The sequence below is a fragment of the Biomphalaria glabrata genome, chromosome 6 (assembly GCF_947242115.1).
Source record: "Biomphalaria glabrata chromosome 6, xgBioGlab47.1, whole genome shotgun sequence".
NCBI classification, from domain to species: domain Eukaryota; kingdom Metazoa; phylum Mollusca; class Gastropoda; family Planorbidae; genus Biomphalaria; species Biomphalaria glabrata.
In genome coordinates, this window is record NC_074716.1 from 7,681,015 (window position 1) to 7,701,633 (window position 20,619).

Consider the following 20,619-nt stretch of genomic DNA (forward strand, 5'->3'; position numbering starts at 1 on the left):
AGGGGTGGAACTGGATAGGCAAAGAACGAGTAGCGAACCAGGCCTTCTAGCAGGTCTCCCTGGGTGAGCTTTTTTTTTTTTTTTTTTTTAATCTCACTCGGGGTGGGGATGGAACAAGTAACCTGCAACCCAGTCCTGAAAGTCCGCCACGCCGTTCCACAAGGTTGTCGTCATCAGTACCAGGAGCCTGGAGTGGCGACCTTCGCACGGAATTGTGGCGGTTACAGTATAGGAATATGAGACAAGCTCCCCGCAGTTAGCATTGTTCTCGACCACTTATAGCGAGTGGTAGGAGAGCGGGGACGGTGCGCTGTGTACACGGCACGGCCCGGTCCGGCCCAGTCAACAGATATGGCCGTTTACCGTTGGGAGCCCTCAGACAGGACAGGGGTGAAGAGCCCCGTGTCCAGGCCTATTGGTTGGATAAAAGCCTTTCTAACCTTCAACGGGATATAATATGGCGCCTACGGCGCCGATTCCCTACTGGATTTCATCGAAGGTGAGGGTGTGCCGGAGGATTCAGCGTGGCCCCTCCAGTGGAAACGTCTAGTAGTGGAACTAGATAGGCTGAGTACGAGTAGCGAATCACTGAATCAGGCCTTTGCGAGACGTCCTGGGTGAGCTTTTCTTTTTTTTTTTTTTTTTTTATCTCACTCGGGGTAGGGATGGAACAAACAGCCCGCACCCCAGTCCAAAAAGTCCGCTACTCCGTTCCACATGGGGGCCGTCATCAGTGACCGGATTAGTTGGAGTGGCAGTTTCCGCACGGAACAGTGGCGGTGACAGTATAGGAATATGAGGCAATCTCCCCATGGTCAGCGTTGTTCTCGGCCACTTATAGCGAGTGGGATCCAGGAACGGGGACGGTGCGATGTGTACGTGGTACGGCCCCTCATGCCCAGTCATTATGGCCGTCACTGCTGGGAGCCCTCAGACAGGACAGGGGTGAAGAGCCCTATGCCCAGGCCTGGTTGTTGGATAAAACACAGCCAACGGAGGTCACGGCCTATGGCGCCGATTCCCTATTTGACTTCATCGAAGGTGAGGGTGTGAGATTCAGCCCCTCAAAGACCCCAGGGCCGGATTTAAACTTGATAAGTCCCTAAACTATGTAAGATATTGGTCCCATAAGGCCCTATAACATAAAGCAATTTATTCCTTTTTCTTTCAAATAAATGTATGTTTCATTAGTTTCATTACTTTTAGTTCGAAACTATCTCTGTTATGTATTCAAGTCGTCTTGTTGTATTGTTAGAGAGAGAGGTGCAATTTAAGTTTGGGACTTTGTCTTTGGAAGAACTCTCGGGCTCCAAAATGTGTTGATCCTAAATAAAGAATTGTTTGTGAGGACTGTTAGTGTTATATAATGGATAGGAATGCGGGTGGGTTCGGGGGGAGGGCGTATAACCACGTGACCCTGGGTGGTGACGCGGGACCATACAACTATAGTCGTTTGAACGCTCTTTTCTTAGAGAAAGGGATGGCAAAAGTGAATGTTAATTTGGTTCCTGGTCGCTGTCAGGCGATGACGCCGAACAATGGTTCGAGTCCTTGTCTGTATCACCAACTGTACAAAGTGCATAATAGTCATCAATGATCATCATAATAGTCATCAATGATCATCAAAATAGTCATCAATGATCAATCAAAATAGTCATCAATGATCATCATAATAGTCATCAATGATCATCAAAATAGTCATCAATCATCATCATAATAGTCATCAATGATCATCAAAATAGTCATCAATGATCATCACAATAGTCATTTATTTTCATGCGCTGCAAATGGAAAGATGAGTTGAGCATTGTGCAAAATGTGTCTTTATTAAAAAACCTCTTTTCAACTCGTGCCGCCATGGAAACTTCTGGGGAAAACCTGAACACGGATCTCGAAAACAGATCAAACATACTATCTCGCCAACCGCCTTGTCTAACTTCCTAACACTTCCCAGTTTTGGCACATCGGCACAGTTTAGGCCATGTTGTGCCCGTAATCCTTCAAGGATTACTCTCCCTTCATATCACCAGAGCTGAATTCCATACAGTCAAATCATTAAAATCAAGGTCTATTCACAGTTAAAATAGTACAACTAGTAAAAATTTAATAATTTAGTAAAAATCTTTAGTAAATATTATATGTTCACAATTTCACAAATCAAATCTTCGTAGACAACCCCACCTCCCGGACAAAGCCCAGTACCTTCCCAGGGTCGACACTATCGAACAGTGATTTTAAATTGTGCCCTCTAAAAAAAACTTCCCCTAATATCCTGGTATCTGGGGCAATCAATGAAGATTTGTTTCACGGTGAGAAGAGAGTCACAGTACTCACAAAGTGGGGGCTCCTCTCTCTTCAGCACAAAGGAGTGCGTGATGTAGGTGTGGCCAATCCTATGTCTGGACATGGTCGTGCTACCACGCCTTGTCAGACCCTTAGATGTGGACCGCCACCTGACATCCGCCACAATCTGTCTCGAGTTTGTTGTGGGTCTTAGCTTCCCACCGATCCTGCCACTCTCAATAGGTGGTAGAGGCAATACTCTGTCTCAGGTCCGAGCAGGGAATTCGGGTTCCTGACACCTACGAAAATGTAAGTGGTGGCCCAGGCAAGGGTTTTGTGGATGCTCCTACACTTTTTTTGAAAGCTTTAATATAAATTTATTATTACTTATATTTAAAAACGTACCTTATTTTAGAAGAGAGGAATGGTGTACTTTCAAATTTAATCTCATTTTCCTTCTTTAAAAACAAATATTTAAAATGTACGTTTTAGTCTGAATGCTTTTGTATATTACAAGCATACTACAAGCGGACACTTATTAACCACAACAGTGTTGCCAAGTGTAAGATTTAAAATGTTTTCTGTTAAAACAGCGAAAAAAAAAAAGAATAAAAGTAAAAAAAAAAAAAAAATGAAAAAAGTAGTAATTTGCTAAATTGTCATAATATGGATAATTTTTTTTTATTGAGGGGAGTTTTTCTTGTGGAGGCCCTTGGGCAGTAGGCTCGCCCGCCCTCCCTTAAATCCACCCCTGAGTAATTGTCTCAACACACACACACACAGGTGTAACTTCATACTGATATTCCATTTTTTTGTGAAATAAAAAAAAAAAGAAAATATCAATTTGGTTTTATTAATTTCTTTAAATTATCTATAATGGAGGGTTATGCACCAAAAGAGTTATTTAATGCTTTAAAAAAGACAGAATTGTGTATTAAGCTATTTTTGTTTATATTTTTGTTTATATTTATAATTGTTAAAAATTGTATTTTGACAATTTTGCGGAAATACCAAAAATTAAATAAAAATTTAAAGTTTAATAGAAAGCAATCTTCTGAGCTTAGATTGCAAATCTATCTATACCATTTCTTAATGAGCACCTAAGAGGTAAAATAAACCTGTGTACAAAATTCATGTACATCCATTGTTACAGAGATTTGTGATAGACATTCAATCAATCAGTGAAGTTCCAATATATTTCAGGTATATATATTGGAATCTTTTTTTAGGTTGAGTGATCACTTTTTCCAATTAAAGAAAAAACAAAAATACAAATAAAACAAAGAAAGTGAGAAGCAAATTAAAATATTTTATATTTACTGAAAGACATTGCATAAATTAATTATTTCTATAAACATGTTATATATCAATACAGGAGCCCATGGGACAAAATAACAAGTAATTGTGTGTTAATTCTCAGTTTGAGCACTGGCATTGGTGTCTGAAACTATATATCTTTTTTAAGTGCATCAAGTAAAGTACCGTTAATTATTCTCAACACAAGTAAAAATGAATATTGAAATCATTGTTAAAAATTGCTTCACATATCTTGTGCCTGATTAACATTCTAAGATAGCGAAAGCTTTAAAAAAAATGCAAGTACATGAAAACAAAAAAGAAGATAAAATGTGTCAACTAAAACATACTTTAGTCTAATGCTGTCAATGACTACATGTATGTGAATTACTGCTGTTCCTTGAAAAAAAAGGATAATTTCATCCAAGCATATCAAATGTGTCATTATATACCTGCATGTTAATTAAAGACTGAAACTCTACAAAGCCATTGGTCTTCCTTATTGATTCAGGCAACCCATTCCATGATTTTATGGCAGTAGGGTAGCAAGAATTGAAATGGAATACTGTGGGTATAATTTTGAAGCTAGTAATAACTACTGTTTTAATAGGGATAAATGTCACTACTAATAAATAGTAGTCTAGGTCAGCTTTAGTTTGATAAGTTATTGTGCACATTTTTAGAATATAAGTATTCATAATAAATAAAAAAAAATAGGAAAGGACATTTTAACTGACACACTTTTTCAAACATCAGTAAAAATAGCTGTTAGCATCAATAAATTTACTTTTCATTTGGACATAAATTTGTTCATTGTCTCCCTTTGCTATATTTGTATTTTTTTAAGCACCATAGACATTTTCTTCATCACACACATTGTCATGTAACACATTTCATTTTGATTTTACTCATTTAACTTTGTTCAAAATTATTCATTTGTCAATAAAGTGTTCAAGCATTCACAGAAATAACATATTTCTCACACAAAATATCAGCCTTGTAATTTTGTTTAATGTTTCATCATGTTAAAATCAACCAAAGTTAATCACCATTTGTAAAATATCATTCTTAACAAAACAAACTTAAAAAACATTCTTTACAAAACAAACTTTAAAAAATGGGGGTAGAGGTGGAATAAACAAAATAAATATTTGTATATGTTAAACTACCAAATTTAAATATTTTTGACATGAATGTCTTGACATTGTGTTGCTCCAGTTTATAACAGGAAATCTCTATATACAGTTTAATAATTTGTTTCTTTTGAGGCTTGTAATATTTACAGATGAACAATTAACATGGAAGCAGCTTCTAATCTTGATGATCAAGTATCAATCATTTGAGTCAAGTCATATAGCCTGTTTATCTTCTTCGCAAGTTATGCAAGCTGTGAGTCTTTCGGATAATGAAGCTTCTTTAAGGTCTAGTGAGATGTGAGCCTTGGTGGGCTGGACATCACTGTCAGGACATGATGCTGTGACGTCTTCCCCCATCATATACATGTTCCAGCACTGGCTTCAGTTTCTTCAGGCCCGTTAAGTCTTGGTATGCCCCTTTACGGGGGGAGATGGGGGAGGGGGAGAGTGGACCATCCAACCGAATGTGAGATTTGCTCGGTGTCTTGTCATTATCTAAAAGAGCAATAAAAAAAAAAAATGAACAGAAAAATTAAGATCTATAATACATAAGATAATACATTAATAATATAAATACATTATAATATAATATAATACATTATCGGATGAAGTTGAAACTTTGCACAATTATTCATTGGTGTAGACAATACATGACTCAATGTAAAAATTTATACCAATTGGTCAATTAATTACTGGTTATTAATTTTGTTTTATACCAAAATTATTCCTTCAATGTTCACAGATGAGGTTAAATATGTTTTGTTTTTTTTAAATAATTATAGAGATTTTTTTACAACACCATGTTTCGGATTAAGTTAAAATTGTAAACAATTATTTATTGTACCAAAACGAGACATTAATCAATAAAAACATTGATTAATTAGTCAATTAATGATTGCTAATTAATTATTTTGTTTGATATAAAAAAAGGGAAATAACTTCTACATGGAGTAATATAGTTATAAGTGCAGAGTTCTTCCCATTAGACAAGCATTATCTTTAAAAAAAGGATTTTTAAAAATATTTTGCTTGTTTTGTTACCAATGGTTTACAAGGGTGTTGAGGGTCAACTTTCTTTACTCTCTTTGAAAGATGGCTTCCCAGAGTTGGACTGAGAAACATAGTGCTCCCAATGAAAATCCTGGGATTTGAACCCTTGGTGATCAATACCTAACAGCAATTTAACACTGAGACACTTTTCATAATAATTGGCCAATAAGAACAGCTCATAACAGTGTAAAGGATGCATTTTCACCCAAATACATATGTCAGTGATTGTGAACTATAATAAACTATCTAACTGTGCAGATGATTCCATTTACATAATGCCGATTCTGTTACCCAAGAGGTATCATTTTCTCAAAGGCTACATCTATCAAGATTGATCTAATATGCCATTATGTTATGGTCAAAGATAAATGAGTGAATGGTTAGTAACAATCAAAGTAAGTACAGAAAAGCAGCACCCCTCGCAACAAGCATGATAGTACTTCCTATAAGAGAAGGATGAGATTTTATTATTAATTTACTAGAACTAAGCTTAAAAAAGCAATTTCTTTTAAAAATATAGTTTTAGATATGCACACATCTTTTTACTAACTAGTTACCTCTTACACTTTAGCAACAACAATACCAGTCTTTTCATAACAGTATAGACAAATGAGAAAATGATAGGTTTATACTTAGTTATTAATGTTAATTGTTTTAGTTTGTAAAATGGTTTACAAGTTTTGAATGTTCCTTCAGAGTTGACATCTTCCTAGTCCAAACCTTCTGCAAAACGATGGGGGATGGCAGCAGACAGGGTATAAACCCGGGAACAACAAGATGACTGAACGACAGTCAAACATACATACTGCACAACCAGGCAGCCATTATTAAGTTAATTTCTTTGGATATCATATCATGGAAGACAACATAAAAAAATGGACATGTCTGTCATTGAAAGAAATTCTATTAAAGGCAACTAAAAAAGGAAAGGAGAAAGATGGTCAACAGATATGGTGTGGTGCCCCAATGGTCCAACAGACTAAGGGAATAGGTGAAGGTGAAGATCATATTTCACTGCATGAGTTGACAGCAAACAGCATATTTAAAATATTTAACATCTTCTAATACTTAGAGTGTGGAAACAAACAACAACTAAGTAGATTTTATAATTGTAAATACTTACCAGATATGATAACATTAGGAATGTTGAAGGGACTTGGTTTTAATTTGACTTTGATGATTGGGTCGGGGCTACCATCATAGAACCCTCGCTGTCCAAGGTAAGGGCAAATCACTCTGGCTACAAGTTTCTCCAATTTGAATTGATTTTCAGACAGAAAGACATTATCTTGAATACTCTGTTTGGGAAGAGAAATAAAATATGAAGATTATTTGTTATCAAAACATGTCTTGATGTTAGTTGTCATTAGTGATTTTTCCCTCTTGTAGTATATGGTTTAAACATTCAGAAAATACATTAGTATGATATTAAAAAATAATACATACAAGTTTTCAAAACATTTAGAATAATCATATTCTCAGAAAATGCTATTACATTAATATTGAAATTTTATTATTCATAATAAATGTGTAATGATATACGAAAGTGGGAAAAAAAAAGGTAAACAATTATTCATAGTAGGCCTAGGCCAAAATTGTACACATTTTAGGATGTAATGCAAGAACATTTTTAGAAAGTGAGTATGCATGTATGCATTTAAAAATTATTTTTTTACATATGTTTGTAATATCAGCAACATTAAGACTGCTATTCAAATTTTGTTTTTTGCATGTACAAGATAGATTCTGTGCAAATAAACTAAAATTTTTACCTGTAAAATTAATAACATTTGAGAAATGTTGGGCGGGTAATCACATTTATTCACTGATTCTAATGCCTCTGTAAAGAAAAACAACAACAATGAAACAACTGATATTTTGTTTTAGTTAAAACTTAAGTTAGTTTTGAGTTAATATGGCTGCCTGGTTGTGCGGTTAGTGCGTTGGACTGTCGTTCAGATTTATCGATGATCCCGGTTCAAACCCTGCCCACTCCCATCCCCCGTTGTCATGCGCGGGAGGTTTGGACTAGAAAGTAATTATCTTCAACTCTGAAGGAACATCCGAAACATGTAAAACATTTTACAAACAAACATTTTTATTTTATATTGAACATTTGTAAATATTATTTACTATGAAAAATAAACATTTCCTGTCATTACCTAGCATATAGCTCTAGGGTTAGTTAAAAAAAATATATATTTAAAAATTGGACAAACTGATAAAAAAATTTGGATGTCTTGTAAAAAAAAAAGCTTTTTAAACAAAAATAAAATGATAAACCAATAAGTGACTATGTTAAAAGATTAATTTAGGTATCTAGACGGAACAAATTTTAATATGGATGATCCTTTATAGTGAATAAATGAAACAGTTGTCTATAAATAATACTTATTTACAAAATACAAAGGACATAAATACATTTTTAAACTCTGCTCTACACATTTCCCTTTGCATTTCTAGTTTTCTATAATGTTGAAACAATGGACCCATCCTCTTACAATCATGGTGGATTGAGTTATAATTGTACTTTTATGTGATAGCTTAGATCAGTGATTCCCAAACTATGTTCCACAAGTTCCATGAAACCTGAATAAGTTTTCCATGAACTACAGGAATAATTAATTAGTTGGCCACCACGTGAGTTATCTCCCTAAAAAATAAGCAAAGTGTTCCGCTAACTACTTGGAATGTGCAAAGTGTTCCATTAAGGAAAAAGTTTGGGAAACACTGGCTTAGAATATAAAAACCATACTAAAGCTGAAAATATAAAGACTTTTTTCTTGCTTATTTCAGTGGCTTACCTTTAATACTAACTTTAAGCACAACTATATTTCTGAAAGCCAGCAGTGTCAGAGATCGAACAGTCTCATCCTTGCTCTGTGTAAAAGAAAAAGAAAAGTGAACCTAGTAATGAAAGTAATATATACATTTATATTAATGAGAGTATAATCCTATCATTCCTCAATCATGTCATGTCAACAGATTGCAAGATAAAAGAGCATGATCTATACAGAGCATAACTAAGATAAAGCAAGTCCTATGCTAAGCTAAGTAATGTTAGCATTAGCGATCTGTGGGTCAGATGATATAAAGGTCATCTGTTTCTGTGGTCCACGGCTTATGAGTGTATCATGTGGCCAGCGCAATGACCAACCACCATTACTTTTTCCCAACTAATGTCAGGTACCTATTAGAGCTGGGTGGACTTATAGGTGCCCTAAAGATCCAGAAATAAAAATCCTGGTCTTCACCAAGATTCAAACCCAGAACTCCTTGGTTTGGAAGACAAGTATTTCAACACTCAGCCAGCATGCCTCCAATATCTTATACATCAATGAAAGGGATTAGCTCTGTCAATACCATTTTAATTGTGCAAATTTGTACTTGATTGAGTGAAAACAAAAAGGGAACAAATTGACTAATAAAAACTATGGCAAAGTTTTCACTTGCAGCCTTATAAAATCAGTTCTAATTTAAAAAAAAAAAAATGACTGTAGTTTCTTTCAAATTTTACATGTTTGTTACACTCTGCTTAATTCAAATCCTCATCTGTTACCAGTATCTACCTTATAAAGACAACTAAGGAACGCGATAGATTCAATATTGACTGAATATATCAACTACATAAGCTACTTGCCTAATTTAAAGCAAAAAAACAACATAAAGGTCTATACTTACTAAGGATGATGTTAGTGGATAGAGTATGGCCTGTAGCACAGGTAATATTTCCTTGAAGAAATAATCCCAGGTCTCTCCAAGCTGTTTGAGCAATTCAACACCTGTCAAGACATTGATTTGGTCAAATTGTAAACAGAAAGAATACAGTGGAAACAAAAAAAAAGTATAAAATATCAGTGGGAATAGCTTATAGAACAATATAGGCACAGGCACAAAAAAAAATATTAAGCTTTCACCTTTGTTTTTAATGATACAAAATTAAAAACACCAACTGCTAAATGACAATTTATTGTAATCCTATTAAGGGAGAAAGAATAAAGGAGAGAAAAACAGAAAAAAGTGTAAACTATCCTATTATAGGATAAAGAGTACATGGAGAGGGTGAGAAACCACTAACCAGGAGATATATACCAGCTATATGAAGACTTCTTCATAGTGATAGAAATAAAAAAAAAGAACATATTACATTGGGCAAGTCACATTGAAAGTATGTCAGAGAAGCAAAGATAGTAAAAAGGCCAAAACCAAAAGGCAGGCCATGAATACAATATGGCTTGATAATGTAGACCCAGATCTACAAGTTAAGAGTTCAGGCCTGGAGATGACAAGCACATGACAGATTGGAATGTAAGGATGTGCCACTGTGATGATGATGATGATGGGAAAGAATATAGAGATACAAACTAAACAAAACTCAACTTAGAAAGAGTAAAGAAAAAGTGTGAAAGAAAGTTTTAAAAAATGTGAGGGATTTTCTTGAAAGTGTTCTAAGCTTTCACTCACCTTGTTCATTTTTTATTTTCTCTCTCAGTATGATCATGCCTTTTCTCAACAGCTGGTCCTGCAGAAATGATAATATGAGAGTTGTCAACAAATCTTTTCACACATTTAATAACAATGTCAAGCTTCCTAAAATACAAACAGTTCCACCTGAGCCTTTTGCTAATGAAACACATTTTGTTGCCCAGACATCAGTGCCATCTCTATGCCCCTGAGATTATTAGCCCTAAGTACAAAAGCCCCAGCTGCTAAGGATTTATTTCTATCTATTTAAAATAGGTCTACTGCTGTAACAGCATGCACATAATATATTACATGGGAGTGTACAAGTGCAACAGTAATCCAAGAAGCTGTGAGGGATAAACATCATTTGAATTTTAAAAAATTATTTCCAAACTGTAAAGGCTCATTGTTTATATTCAAAGTTGAAGTCAGATATAGAGCTTACTTAGGCCAACATGTCCAGATAAGTGTATTTATATTCCATTCCTCAACCAGTAAAATTCACATTTCCTGAGGATATCCGATATACATATTTTCAGTATTAAGATGTGATTACCCTCATCATTGAGTAGGTCTATAAAACAATTGTTTAGAAGATCTAGAACTAAAATGTATGGAAGACTTCTGAATTTTGGACTAATTCACAGTACGGGTTAATCAAGTATGACATTTAAAACAAAATACATTTCACAATAAATTCTAATATGGTTCAAAAGTAATGAAAGAATGGAGTGTCCTAACAATAAATGAGTTGATAAAGGATTAACTTATATATCTGTGGTGATGGATCGGTAAAAATATGTCAACTTCTTTATAAAAAAATCATACAAAATTGGTAGCGTCCTAACAATGTGATAACAATGATTTATATATTATTTCACTGTGTAAGAAAATCTTAATTGACCAAACTGACTAAACATTTTTTTTTCCTGCTTAAGAATAAAGATTTAGGATAATTAATATTTTAGCAGCTGCTATTTTTTTTTTTTTTAACATATTGACATCATCACTACATCTAGTAATTGTGTCAATTTCCCTAGTACTGGTACTAGGACTTTAAATCCAGAAACCAGATGTGACTGTACTAACTAAGCAAGATAAAATAATCTCACCTTATAATATTCTTGGACTAGCCCTCCGGCTTCTGAGTTAATGAGAAATCTATAAGATTAAAAATATAAATATATAATGTTGGAATTTTTGAGCTATTATGACCTATTAGAACAAACAAAATGTGGATATATTTTGTAACCCCAAGTAAAATTAGACCAGCACTTTAGTGTGATGCACCAAGGCATTAGAAAGTTGAACAATCAGAACAAAGATTTTATTGGCATTACTTTTGTTTCCTATGCACTGCATAGAGAGCCAACTTGGCATCTCTGCATCAAAACAGCTTTCGCATCTTTATGTATAACATGGCAACACACTATTGGTCTAAATTGGTCACAGGTTGTGATGTTGCAGGTCAGTGTTCAGTCCTTCTATAACAATCGGTCTCGATTCTATCCGGCTATTGAATTCGATTCTTCATTTCTTCTGGTTTAAACAGACAAATTCCCTCATGATTAATGATGTTTTGTCAAGCAAACAGTAGGCCCAACCTAAAGGAATTTCCCTTAAAAATTATATTTTTTTGGATACCCCCTCCCCATCAAGCAGACGGGTGCAGACTCACTGAATCTTTTACTACTTTCAGAACTAAAAGAAACGAATCAATTACCTAACATGTTCTTGTAAGATGCCAAGCTCATTTTCTTTCAACGGCTTCCTTTGAAACAAATGGATGATGGCGCTAGAGATACTGTGGAAAGGGAAAAAAACATTTTCTTAAAAAAAAAAAAAGAGAGTACATCCACATGTGTGAAACTATGTCAATATAAGTATTTTTGCAATGCATGTAGAGTTTATTTTATAGAAATTTAAAGCCTTTAAGCATGACCCTAGGCCTATCATCCACCAAATAAAAAATAAAAAAAAACGTTTAGGTCCATTTGGGTCTGGACCACATTTTTGCACACATTTTTGTTAGAATGTTAAACGTGATACGGATTACGTTAGTAAAAAAATCTTTTGATTGTCGAAGATAGAAAAGATGCAGATAGAATTATAGATCAAAAGTGAGGAATACGCGTAGCAGTAATAAAAAAAAATCTCAACAAAGAGAAGTAGCCTACTATTAGGCCGAAGTAGGCCAATTTAAAAAAAAAGGGGGGGGGGAATGGGAGGAAACACGTTTATTCAGTTAACTATTTCGTTTAGTTTTCAAAATGTATATCCGTTCTAAGTGATCAGAGTTTGTTAAGTCTTGTATAACAGTCTCTAAACTTTCATCACGCTAAACCTAGAACGTAGGTGTTGTCTGAATCATTCAGGATTACCGCTGGCTTAGCAGAAATAACATGCAAAACTAAATTAACAAATGGAAACAAATCTTCTTTTTCGAAGTTGAGAACTAATTAAAATGCCTACACTAAAGCGATGTCCGAGAACTAAACAAAATGCCTACACTAAGGCGATGTCAGAGAACTAAACAAAATGCCTACACTAAGGCGATGTCAGAGAACTAAACAAAATGCCTACACTAAGGCGATGTCAGAGAACTAAACAAAATGCCTACACTAAGGCGATGTCAGAGAACTAAACAAAATGCCTACACTAAAGCGATGTCCGAGAACTAAACAAAATGCCTACACTAAAGCGATGTCAGAGAACTAAACAAAATGCCTACACTGAGGCGATGTCAGAAAACTAAACAAAATGCCTACACTGAGGCGATGTCAGAGAACTAAACAAAATGCCTACACTGAGGCGATGTCAGAAAACTAAACAAAATGCCTACCTTTTTAAAAGAAGTTTAAAGTGAAGCGGAGGACTGCTGATCGACAGGTGTCCCAGATTCGCGGACATGTTTTCTAAGTATGTATGTTTTCTAAGTATGTATGTTTTCTAAGTATGTTTGTTTTCTAAGTATGTTTGTTTTCTAAGTATGTTTGTTTTCTAAGTATGTATGTTTTCTAAGTATGTATGTTTTCTAAGTATGTATGTTTTCTAAGTATGTATGTTTTCTAAGTATGTATGTTTTCTAAGTATGTTTGTTTTCTAAGTATGTATGTTTTCTAAGTATGTATGTTTTCTAAGTATGTATGTTTTCTAAGTATGTATGTTTTCTAAGTATGTATGTTTTCTAAGTATGTATGTTTTCTAAGTATGTATGTTTTCTAAGTATGTATGTTTTCTAAGTATGTATGTTTTCTAAGTATGTATGTTTTCTAAGTATGTTTGTTTTCTAAGTATGTTTGTTTTCTAAGTATGTTTGTTTTCTAAGTATGTTTGTTTTCTAAGTATGTATGTTTTCTAAGTATGTATGTTTTCTAAGTATGTATGTTTTCTAAGTATGTATGTTTTCTAAGTATGTATGTTTTCTAAGTATGTTTGTTTTCTAAGTATGTATGTTTTCTAAGTATGTATGTTTTCTAAGTATTATTGAAGTATTACATAGGCCTATTCACTAGACCATGGTCCAGTTGACAACTTGTTATGACTTGACGACGTGCTTGTGTGTGTGTGTGTGTGTGTGTGTGTTGGAAGAAAAGATATCACCTTTCACTTTTGGCCATGTTGAAAAGCAACAAAATCGTTACGTCATCAAGTAGTGATAACCAAAATCGCCAGAGTTCCCATGAAGCAATGAGATGTTTTCAATCTTGAAATATCGCAAGTAATAAGGACTAAACGAGTAATGTTCTCTCCCAATGCCACTTCTAATTGTTTTGTTAAACTATATCCTTGACAGTAAACAAAAACGTTTGCTCCAGAGAGGAAAACAAGATAATGTTGGCCGTTGAGTAAAGCAGAGAGATATTGATGACTCAGTAATCTGCAGAATTTATGGATAATAGTTACAGATCTCTTCAACTTTCCACATTATGCCTCCATAACGCACAGTTAATAAGAATGTTTGGAGGAATTGTCACACGCACAACTTTTATCACAATTCCAAGCGCATGCAGCCATTCAGTTACTCTCATATAAATGAAAAACAAAAAGCATATCAAGATACTGATATGTTCTAATGTTATCTACACTCTGTAGTGGGCCACACAGTAGAGCGTAGAAAATAACACTACAAGAAAACAATAGATGATACTGTCAGACTTAATAAAAAGCTAATTAGGAATTGCAGTAAAAGTCCGTGAAGGAGCCTGAAGTTAATGTTAAATGCGTGTATCGTGTACGCCATTCAAAATCAATGAAGGACAGTGGGAAAGAAAAAGAATTCGTTGCTTCAGTATTTCCATATGATAGTTTGGTAAATAGAAATTCAAAATGATATTAGGTTGGAGTTTGACAATAAGACAAATAGCCGATAGTCAGAGCTATTGCAATCTGCTCAGTAGTCTAAATCCATCTAAACATATACATGCCTAGGACATTTGATGTGAAACATGCAAGAAAAATGTAGAAAATTGACACGTTGTCTGATATCTGCTAAAGAGAAATATTATAATCTTTACTAAATTCTATAAGCTAATTGCGCTATTTTGTCGGTTTAAGTAAAAGTTTACTGTAAAAAAATGTTTCAGCTACTAAAAAAAGATAAAAAGAGCTTGTAAATATTTGTCCTAGAATATGGAACAAGTAAAAAGATTTTCATTTACCTTTTCTGGGAATTTCATCGTACCTCATAAATTACAGACGCTCCTTCAAAAAGATTGGGCTCTTAATTTTTTAATGGTTTTACTAATGTATAACTTAATAATTGTGTTCCCAACAAAAATAAGAAAAAAAAATTCTTCGACAATTTTGTCAAATTTAGTCATTTCAAATTCTATTCGATCTTTCATTTAGCAGCAGTTTGTGTGTGACAAGCTCACTTTAGGAACCGCTGTGTAGAGTCATTTTTTTGTCTAGTAATAAGAAAAGAAAAAAAATTAAAAAACTTCCCCTATCAGACCTTGCGATCTATAAGGCAGATGATATCAAGGTCATCCTTTTTCTGTGGCCGAAGGTTAACGAGGGTTATCATGTGGCCAACACAACGACCAACCGCTTTTAGTTTCCCCACCTAAAGTCAAGTACCTATTAGAGTTGAGTGGACTCGAGCGTTAAAACAAAATCCCCATTTTCACCCACCACACCCCATTTAACAAAAGAAAAGAGCACTTTTAAAAGTAAGCCGTTTGAAATCCCATTGATATCCTGTTGATGTGTACAATTTGAATATTTAAAGGTCTAGGTCTAGAGCACAGAGTTACGTGTATCAAATAGTGAGATCTGTGTTAAAACCTATCACTTGGTATTCAGCAGTTATCTGGAGTTCATCTGGTTTGATTGGAAGAACCGCAGACGTAGATCTAATTGATAGCCTTGTGACTGGCGTGTGACTGATTCACTGATTTTTAAAAACGATACAAGGGCCAAAACTCTACGTAGATATTCTAAGTCTATGGGCGGTATCGATTTCAAGCAGTGTTCTGAGCCCAGATTACAATCGAAGTAAAATTGACGATTGAACAAAGAAAAAAACAATGTCGGGTGAAAGTAAAGAAAATCGAACACAGTATTATTGTGGTTTAAGACAGGGGCGGATCATGTCACTGTCAGATAAAACGTGGGCGGAGTATCAGTAAAGGAAAACAAAAAGGCTCTGAGTTAAAAATCGAATTTTCTTTTCAATTTTCGTCATCCGGTATTCACACTTGTGATTATTTCTGGTTTCAGACAAAAGAGCAAAGACACGACCCTCAAAGACATGACCCTCAACTCAAAGACATGACCCTCAAAAACAAGACCCTCAAAGACATGACCCTCAAAGACATGACCCTCAAAGACATGACCTTCAAAGACATGACCCTCAAAGACATGACCCTCAAAGACATGACCCTCAAAGACATGACCCTCAAAGACATGACCCTCAAAGACATGACCCTCAAAGACATGACCCTCAAAGACATGACCCTCAAAGACATGACCCTCAAAGACATGACCCTCAAAGACATGACCCTCAAAGACATGACCCTCAAAGACATGACCCTCAAAGACATGACCCTCAAAGACATGACCCTCAAAGACATGACACTCAAAGACATGACCCTCAAAGACATGACCCTCAAAGACATGACCCTCAAAGACATGACCCTCAAATACAAGACCCTCAAAGATATGACCCTCAAAGATATGACCCTCAAAGACATGACCCTCAAAGACATGACCCTCAAAGACATGACCTTCAAAGACATGACCCTCAAAGACATGACCCTCAAAGACATGACCCTCAAAGACATGACCCTCAAAAACAAGACCCTCAAAGACATGACCCTCAAAGACATGACCCTCAAAGACATGACCCTCAAAGACATGACCCTCAAAGACATGACCCTCAAAGACATGACCCTCAAAGACATGACCCTCAAAGACATGACCCTCAAAGACATGACCCTCAAAGACATGACCCTCAAAGACATGACCCTCAAAGACATGACCTTCAAAGACATGACCCTCAAAAACAAGACCCTCAAAGACATGACCCTCAAAGACATGACCTTCAAAGACATGACCCTCAAAGACATGACCTTCAAAGACATGACCTTCAAAGACATGACCCTCAAAGACATGACCCTCAAAGAAAAGGAAAGCGTTGAAAAAAAAAAAACAACAACGATTTCCGGCAGTTATGGCCTTCGTTTGCGTCAGAAGTGACCGAATATTTAGGTCACATCTGGGCTGTCGTGTTCACGTGAACAATACTATTTGAATCTGTGATCGCCAGGACATTCAGAGTAAGGCTAAGACTGCTGTATAAAAGTTTATTGTTCCTTGTTGGAAATTTGTGTTGACTACAACAGACACTACGTACAGAGAAGTTATTTGAGTGACTACACACAGACGTCTTCATCCTTTTCACGTTCCCTAGTCAACGAGTAGCGCTGATGCAGGCCTGAAAGTGAAAGTAAGAAACGAGCTTTCGATCGGTTCTAGATTTGATGGAGGCCTTGACGAAGTTACAGTGGAGCGGGTGGCGGTTTTCTACGATTTTTACAAAGCTTATATCAACTAAATCTGTGTGTGTTTGTGTCTGTCTGTCTGTCTGGCCAAAAAAATGTACACGACATTTCTCCGACACCCAATCTGAGAGGAAGAGGGGATCGCCCAGGAATACATGGCGCCGCGATCTGGTAGCAGATGCCAGCAAGCTGAAATTTTGCACAATTATTTCTTATACCTGACAATGCAAGAATCCATAAAAAAAAATTAACCAATTAGTTAATTAACTATTTGTAATAAATTAGTTTGTTTGGTATCTTAAACAAAGGAAAGAAATAGTAATTGACTGAAGTGGTGGCATACGCTGAATTAGTCCCCTTTATAATAGACTGCCCACTTAGGATTAGTGAACACAAACATGAAATAGAAACAATAGATAACTTTAAATCTTCCATGTTCATAGACTCTTCTTCGCTAGCAGAGTGGTTACCGCGTTAGCTCGAGAAGTCTTTAGCCCACACATTCGAATTTAGGTAGTTCACATAAAAAAAAATACATTTAAAAAGCTATCACTCAGATGCCCCGTTCTTTCTCCCCCTTTCAAACTGGTCCAGACAAGTGATGGGATCATAGCGTATTGAGAACGTTTTAAAAGCATGAGGTAGTGCTAAACAAAAACAATTGGTAAAAATATTTCTAATCGCAGAGATTTATTTTTGTTGGTCTAGATCTATTACAAATTTTATTACATGAATGATTCAAAGTAATTGATACACATTAATAAAAGCTTTGTTGTTGTTTTTTAAGTATCACTATTATAGTATTATTACAATTATGAATTAGTCCAGGATACCAATTTATTGAATCGAAGCCCTTAAATACAAACAACTTACGCTTGTAATACTTCTGTTCTGGAGCAGGACACACCTGGAGTCAAAGAGGAACTGAATGGTGTGAGGGTGGATCCACGTCTGCCTTCTCTTGCTGCCCAACTGCCCAGCTCAACACTGGCGAGACTGTGTCTGGAGAAGAATAGAACGAGCATGTGAGAATTGGTGTCACTTGGTGTCATTGGTCAGTTGTTGGATGGGTGTCACTTGGTGTCATTGGTCAGTTGTTGGATGTGTGTCGCTTGGTGTCATTGGTCAGTTGTTGGATGGGTGTCACTTGGTGTCATTGGTCAGTTGTTGGATGGGTGTCACTTGGTGTCATTGGTCAGTTGTTGGATGGGTGTCACTTGGTGTCATTGGTCAGTTGTTGGATGGGTGTCACTTGGTGTCATTGGTCAGTTGTTGGATGGGTGTCACTTGTTGTCATTGGTCAGTTGTTGGATGGGTGTCACTTATTGTCATTGGTCAGTTGTTGGATGGGTGTCATTTGGTGTCATTGGTCAGTTGTTGGATGGGTGTCACTTGGTGTCATTGGTCAGTTGTTGGATGGGTGTCACTTGTTGTCATTGGTCAGTTGTTGGATAGGTGTCACTTGTTGTCATTGGTCAGTTGTTGGATGGGTGTCATTTGGTGTCATTGGTCAGTTGTTGGATGGGTGTCACTTGGTGTCATTGGTCAATTGTTGGATAGGTGTCACTTGGTGTCATTACTCAGTTGTTGGATGGGTGTCACTTGGTGTCATTGGTCAGTTGTTGGATGGGTGTCACTTGGTGTCATTGGTCAGTTGTTGGATGGGTGTCACTTGGTGTCATTGGTCAGTTGTTGGATGGGTGTCACTTGGTGTCATTGGTCAGTTGTTGGATGGGTGTCACTTGGTGTCATTGGTCAGTTGTTGGATGGGTGTCACTTGGTGTCATTGGTCAGTTGTTGGATGGGTGTCACTTGTTGTCATTGGTCAGTTGTTGGATGGTAGCGAGACCATCCGTTAAAAAGGCCTCAACACGGACCTGCAACGTCACAGCCTGTGACCAGTTTAGACCACGTCGTACAGCCCAGTGACCAGCTATTGGTCTAAACTGCCCACAGGTTGTGATGTTGTAGGTCAGAGTTCAGACCTTCTGTGACGATTGGTCTTGGGTGTAGCCCTAGGCTGCCAGTACAACTAAAACGATGTAGGCGTGTTATATTTTTAGCGAAATAAACTTAAAATAAGTTGAACAAATTTCTTTTGTGAAAATAAAACTGAATATAATTTTATTAACAATAAACAAAGATTCAATTTGAGATGAGATATATATCTAATAAACGAGTATACAATGAAATGTTATTTAAACAAAATCTATCTCACTACAAAGACACGTCCTACTCTCTCGCGTCTCTGATCAGTCTCTCGTGCGACTCTCGCCCACGTGACTTCTTAACATAAATTACGGCAGCTCGTGGTTTCATCATTCTACACTAACAAAAATTAATGCTGCATTTCCTCATCATCACCTAGGCAACACACACACGCACACATTACATAACTCTGGGTGATATCCCTTTGTGTAAGTGAACGATAAGAAAATAATGAGATTTAAATTGTTAATATGTGGTACAGAGAACGGGCACAACTGATTTGAAATTTAAAAAGTGTAATTGTGCTAATAGAAATAGAATAGATGACATAAGAACAGCAAAATGAGCAACAAAACAAAATATGAATAATATGCGCATTCACACATGCACACAAGTAACATCACTCACCGAAACTCGGCTGACTCGCGCCTGGCTTTGGCAGTGAGCCTGAAGTCGATTCTCGTGTCATAGACCACCATTATCGGCGAAAACATTATGCTAAGTATTTGATGATTGGTAGAAACAAAGACAAAGTCGCTTTTGACAAAAACAGTTTAAATTATGCTGTAAGCATCCTAACAGTTTCCTTAGTTTGGCTCTGTTCCCTTTAGTTATAGAAAAATGCTAATTGTCAATTCATCTGCACACTAACTCTTGTTCCTTTCTATCACAAAATCAAAGCCGTTTCTGGACAAAAAGAAATATTTAAAATAAACAAAATTGGCACGTGGACGGAAAACGAACGCTGGATTGATAACTGGATTAATGTTATGGGTTCAAATCCAGCTGGCGTCCTGTTTACGTGGTTAAAAAAAGACTCTTGATGCTGCAAAGCTTTTCAATGAGGACATAGTGGAAATGAGGAACGTGTGATATTGATACAACTCTTTTCTTTAGGGATTTAATATCAAGTCAATCTCCTTTAGGGTTTTTTAACAGCTTGCGGATGAGATACTCCTGATATTTAGTTGTTAACAAGGCTTAAATACACATTATTTAACCCTTTCTCTCCGTAATTCTTTTCCTCGTTCCGATAGTGTTATCATTTTGCTCATTTGTATTTCACTCTCCTGTTCAGATTAAACTTTGATAACTTTTTTGTTAGTTTGCAGAAAATGTTTTATTTTGTATCCAACTATAGAAGAGAATGCATGCTCTTTTTTACACAACACAAA

The 20,619-nt window shown here is 35.9% G+C and overlaps 1 protein-coding gene across 1 annotated transcript in view; it reads right to left on the minus strand.

The window, feature by feature from the left end:
• Positions 1-3,579: 3,579 nt before the first annotated feature.
• LOC106051733 (uncharacterized) overlaps positions 3,580-20,619 on the minus strand; it is a 52,342-nt gene continuing 35,302 nt past the window's right edge. The window contains exons 3-11 of the mRNA XM_056032300.1: positions 18,110-18,238; positions 11,953-12,033; positions 11,342-11,390; positions 10,230-10,287; positions 9,447-9,547; positions 8,570-8,645; positions 7,538-7,605; positions 6,889-7,063; positions 3,580-5,210 (exon numbers count right to left, since the gene is read on the minus strand). Coding sequence (XP_055888275.1) covers positions 5,041-5,210; positions 6,889-7,063; positions 7,538-7,605; positions 8,570-8,645; positions 9,447-9,547; positions 10,230-10,287; positions 11,342-11,390; positions 11,953-12,033; positions 18,110-18,238 — 907 coding nt within the window. The 3' untranslated portion in view covers positions 3,580-5,040. The remainder of the gene's footprint in view (positions 5,211-6,888; positions 7,064-7,537; positions 7,606-8,569; positions 8,646-9,446; positions 9,548-10,229; positions 10,288-11,341; positions 11,391-11,952; positions 12,034-18,109; positions 18,239-20,619) is intronic.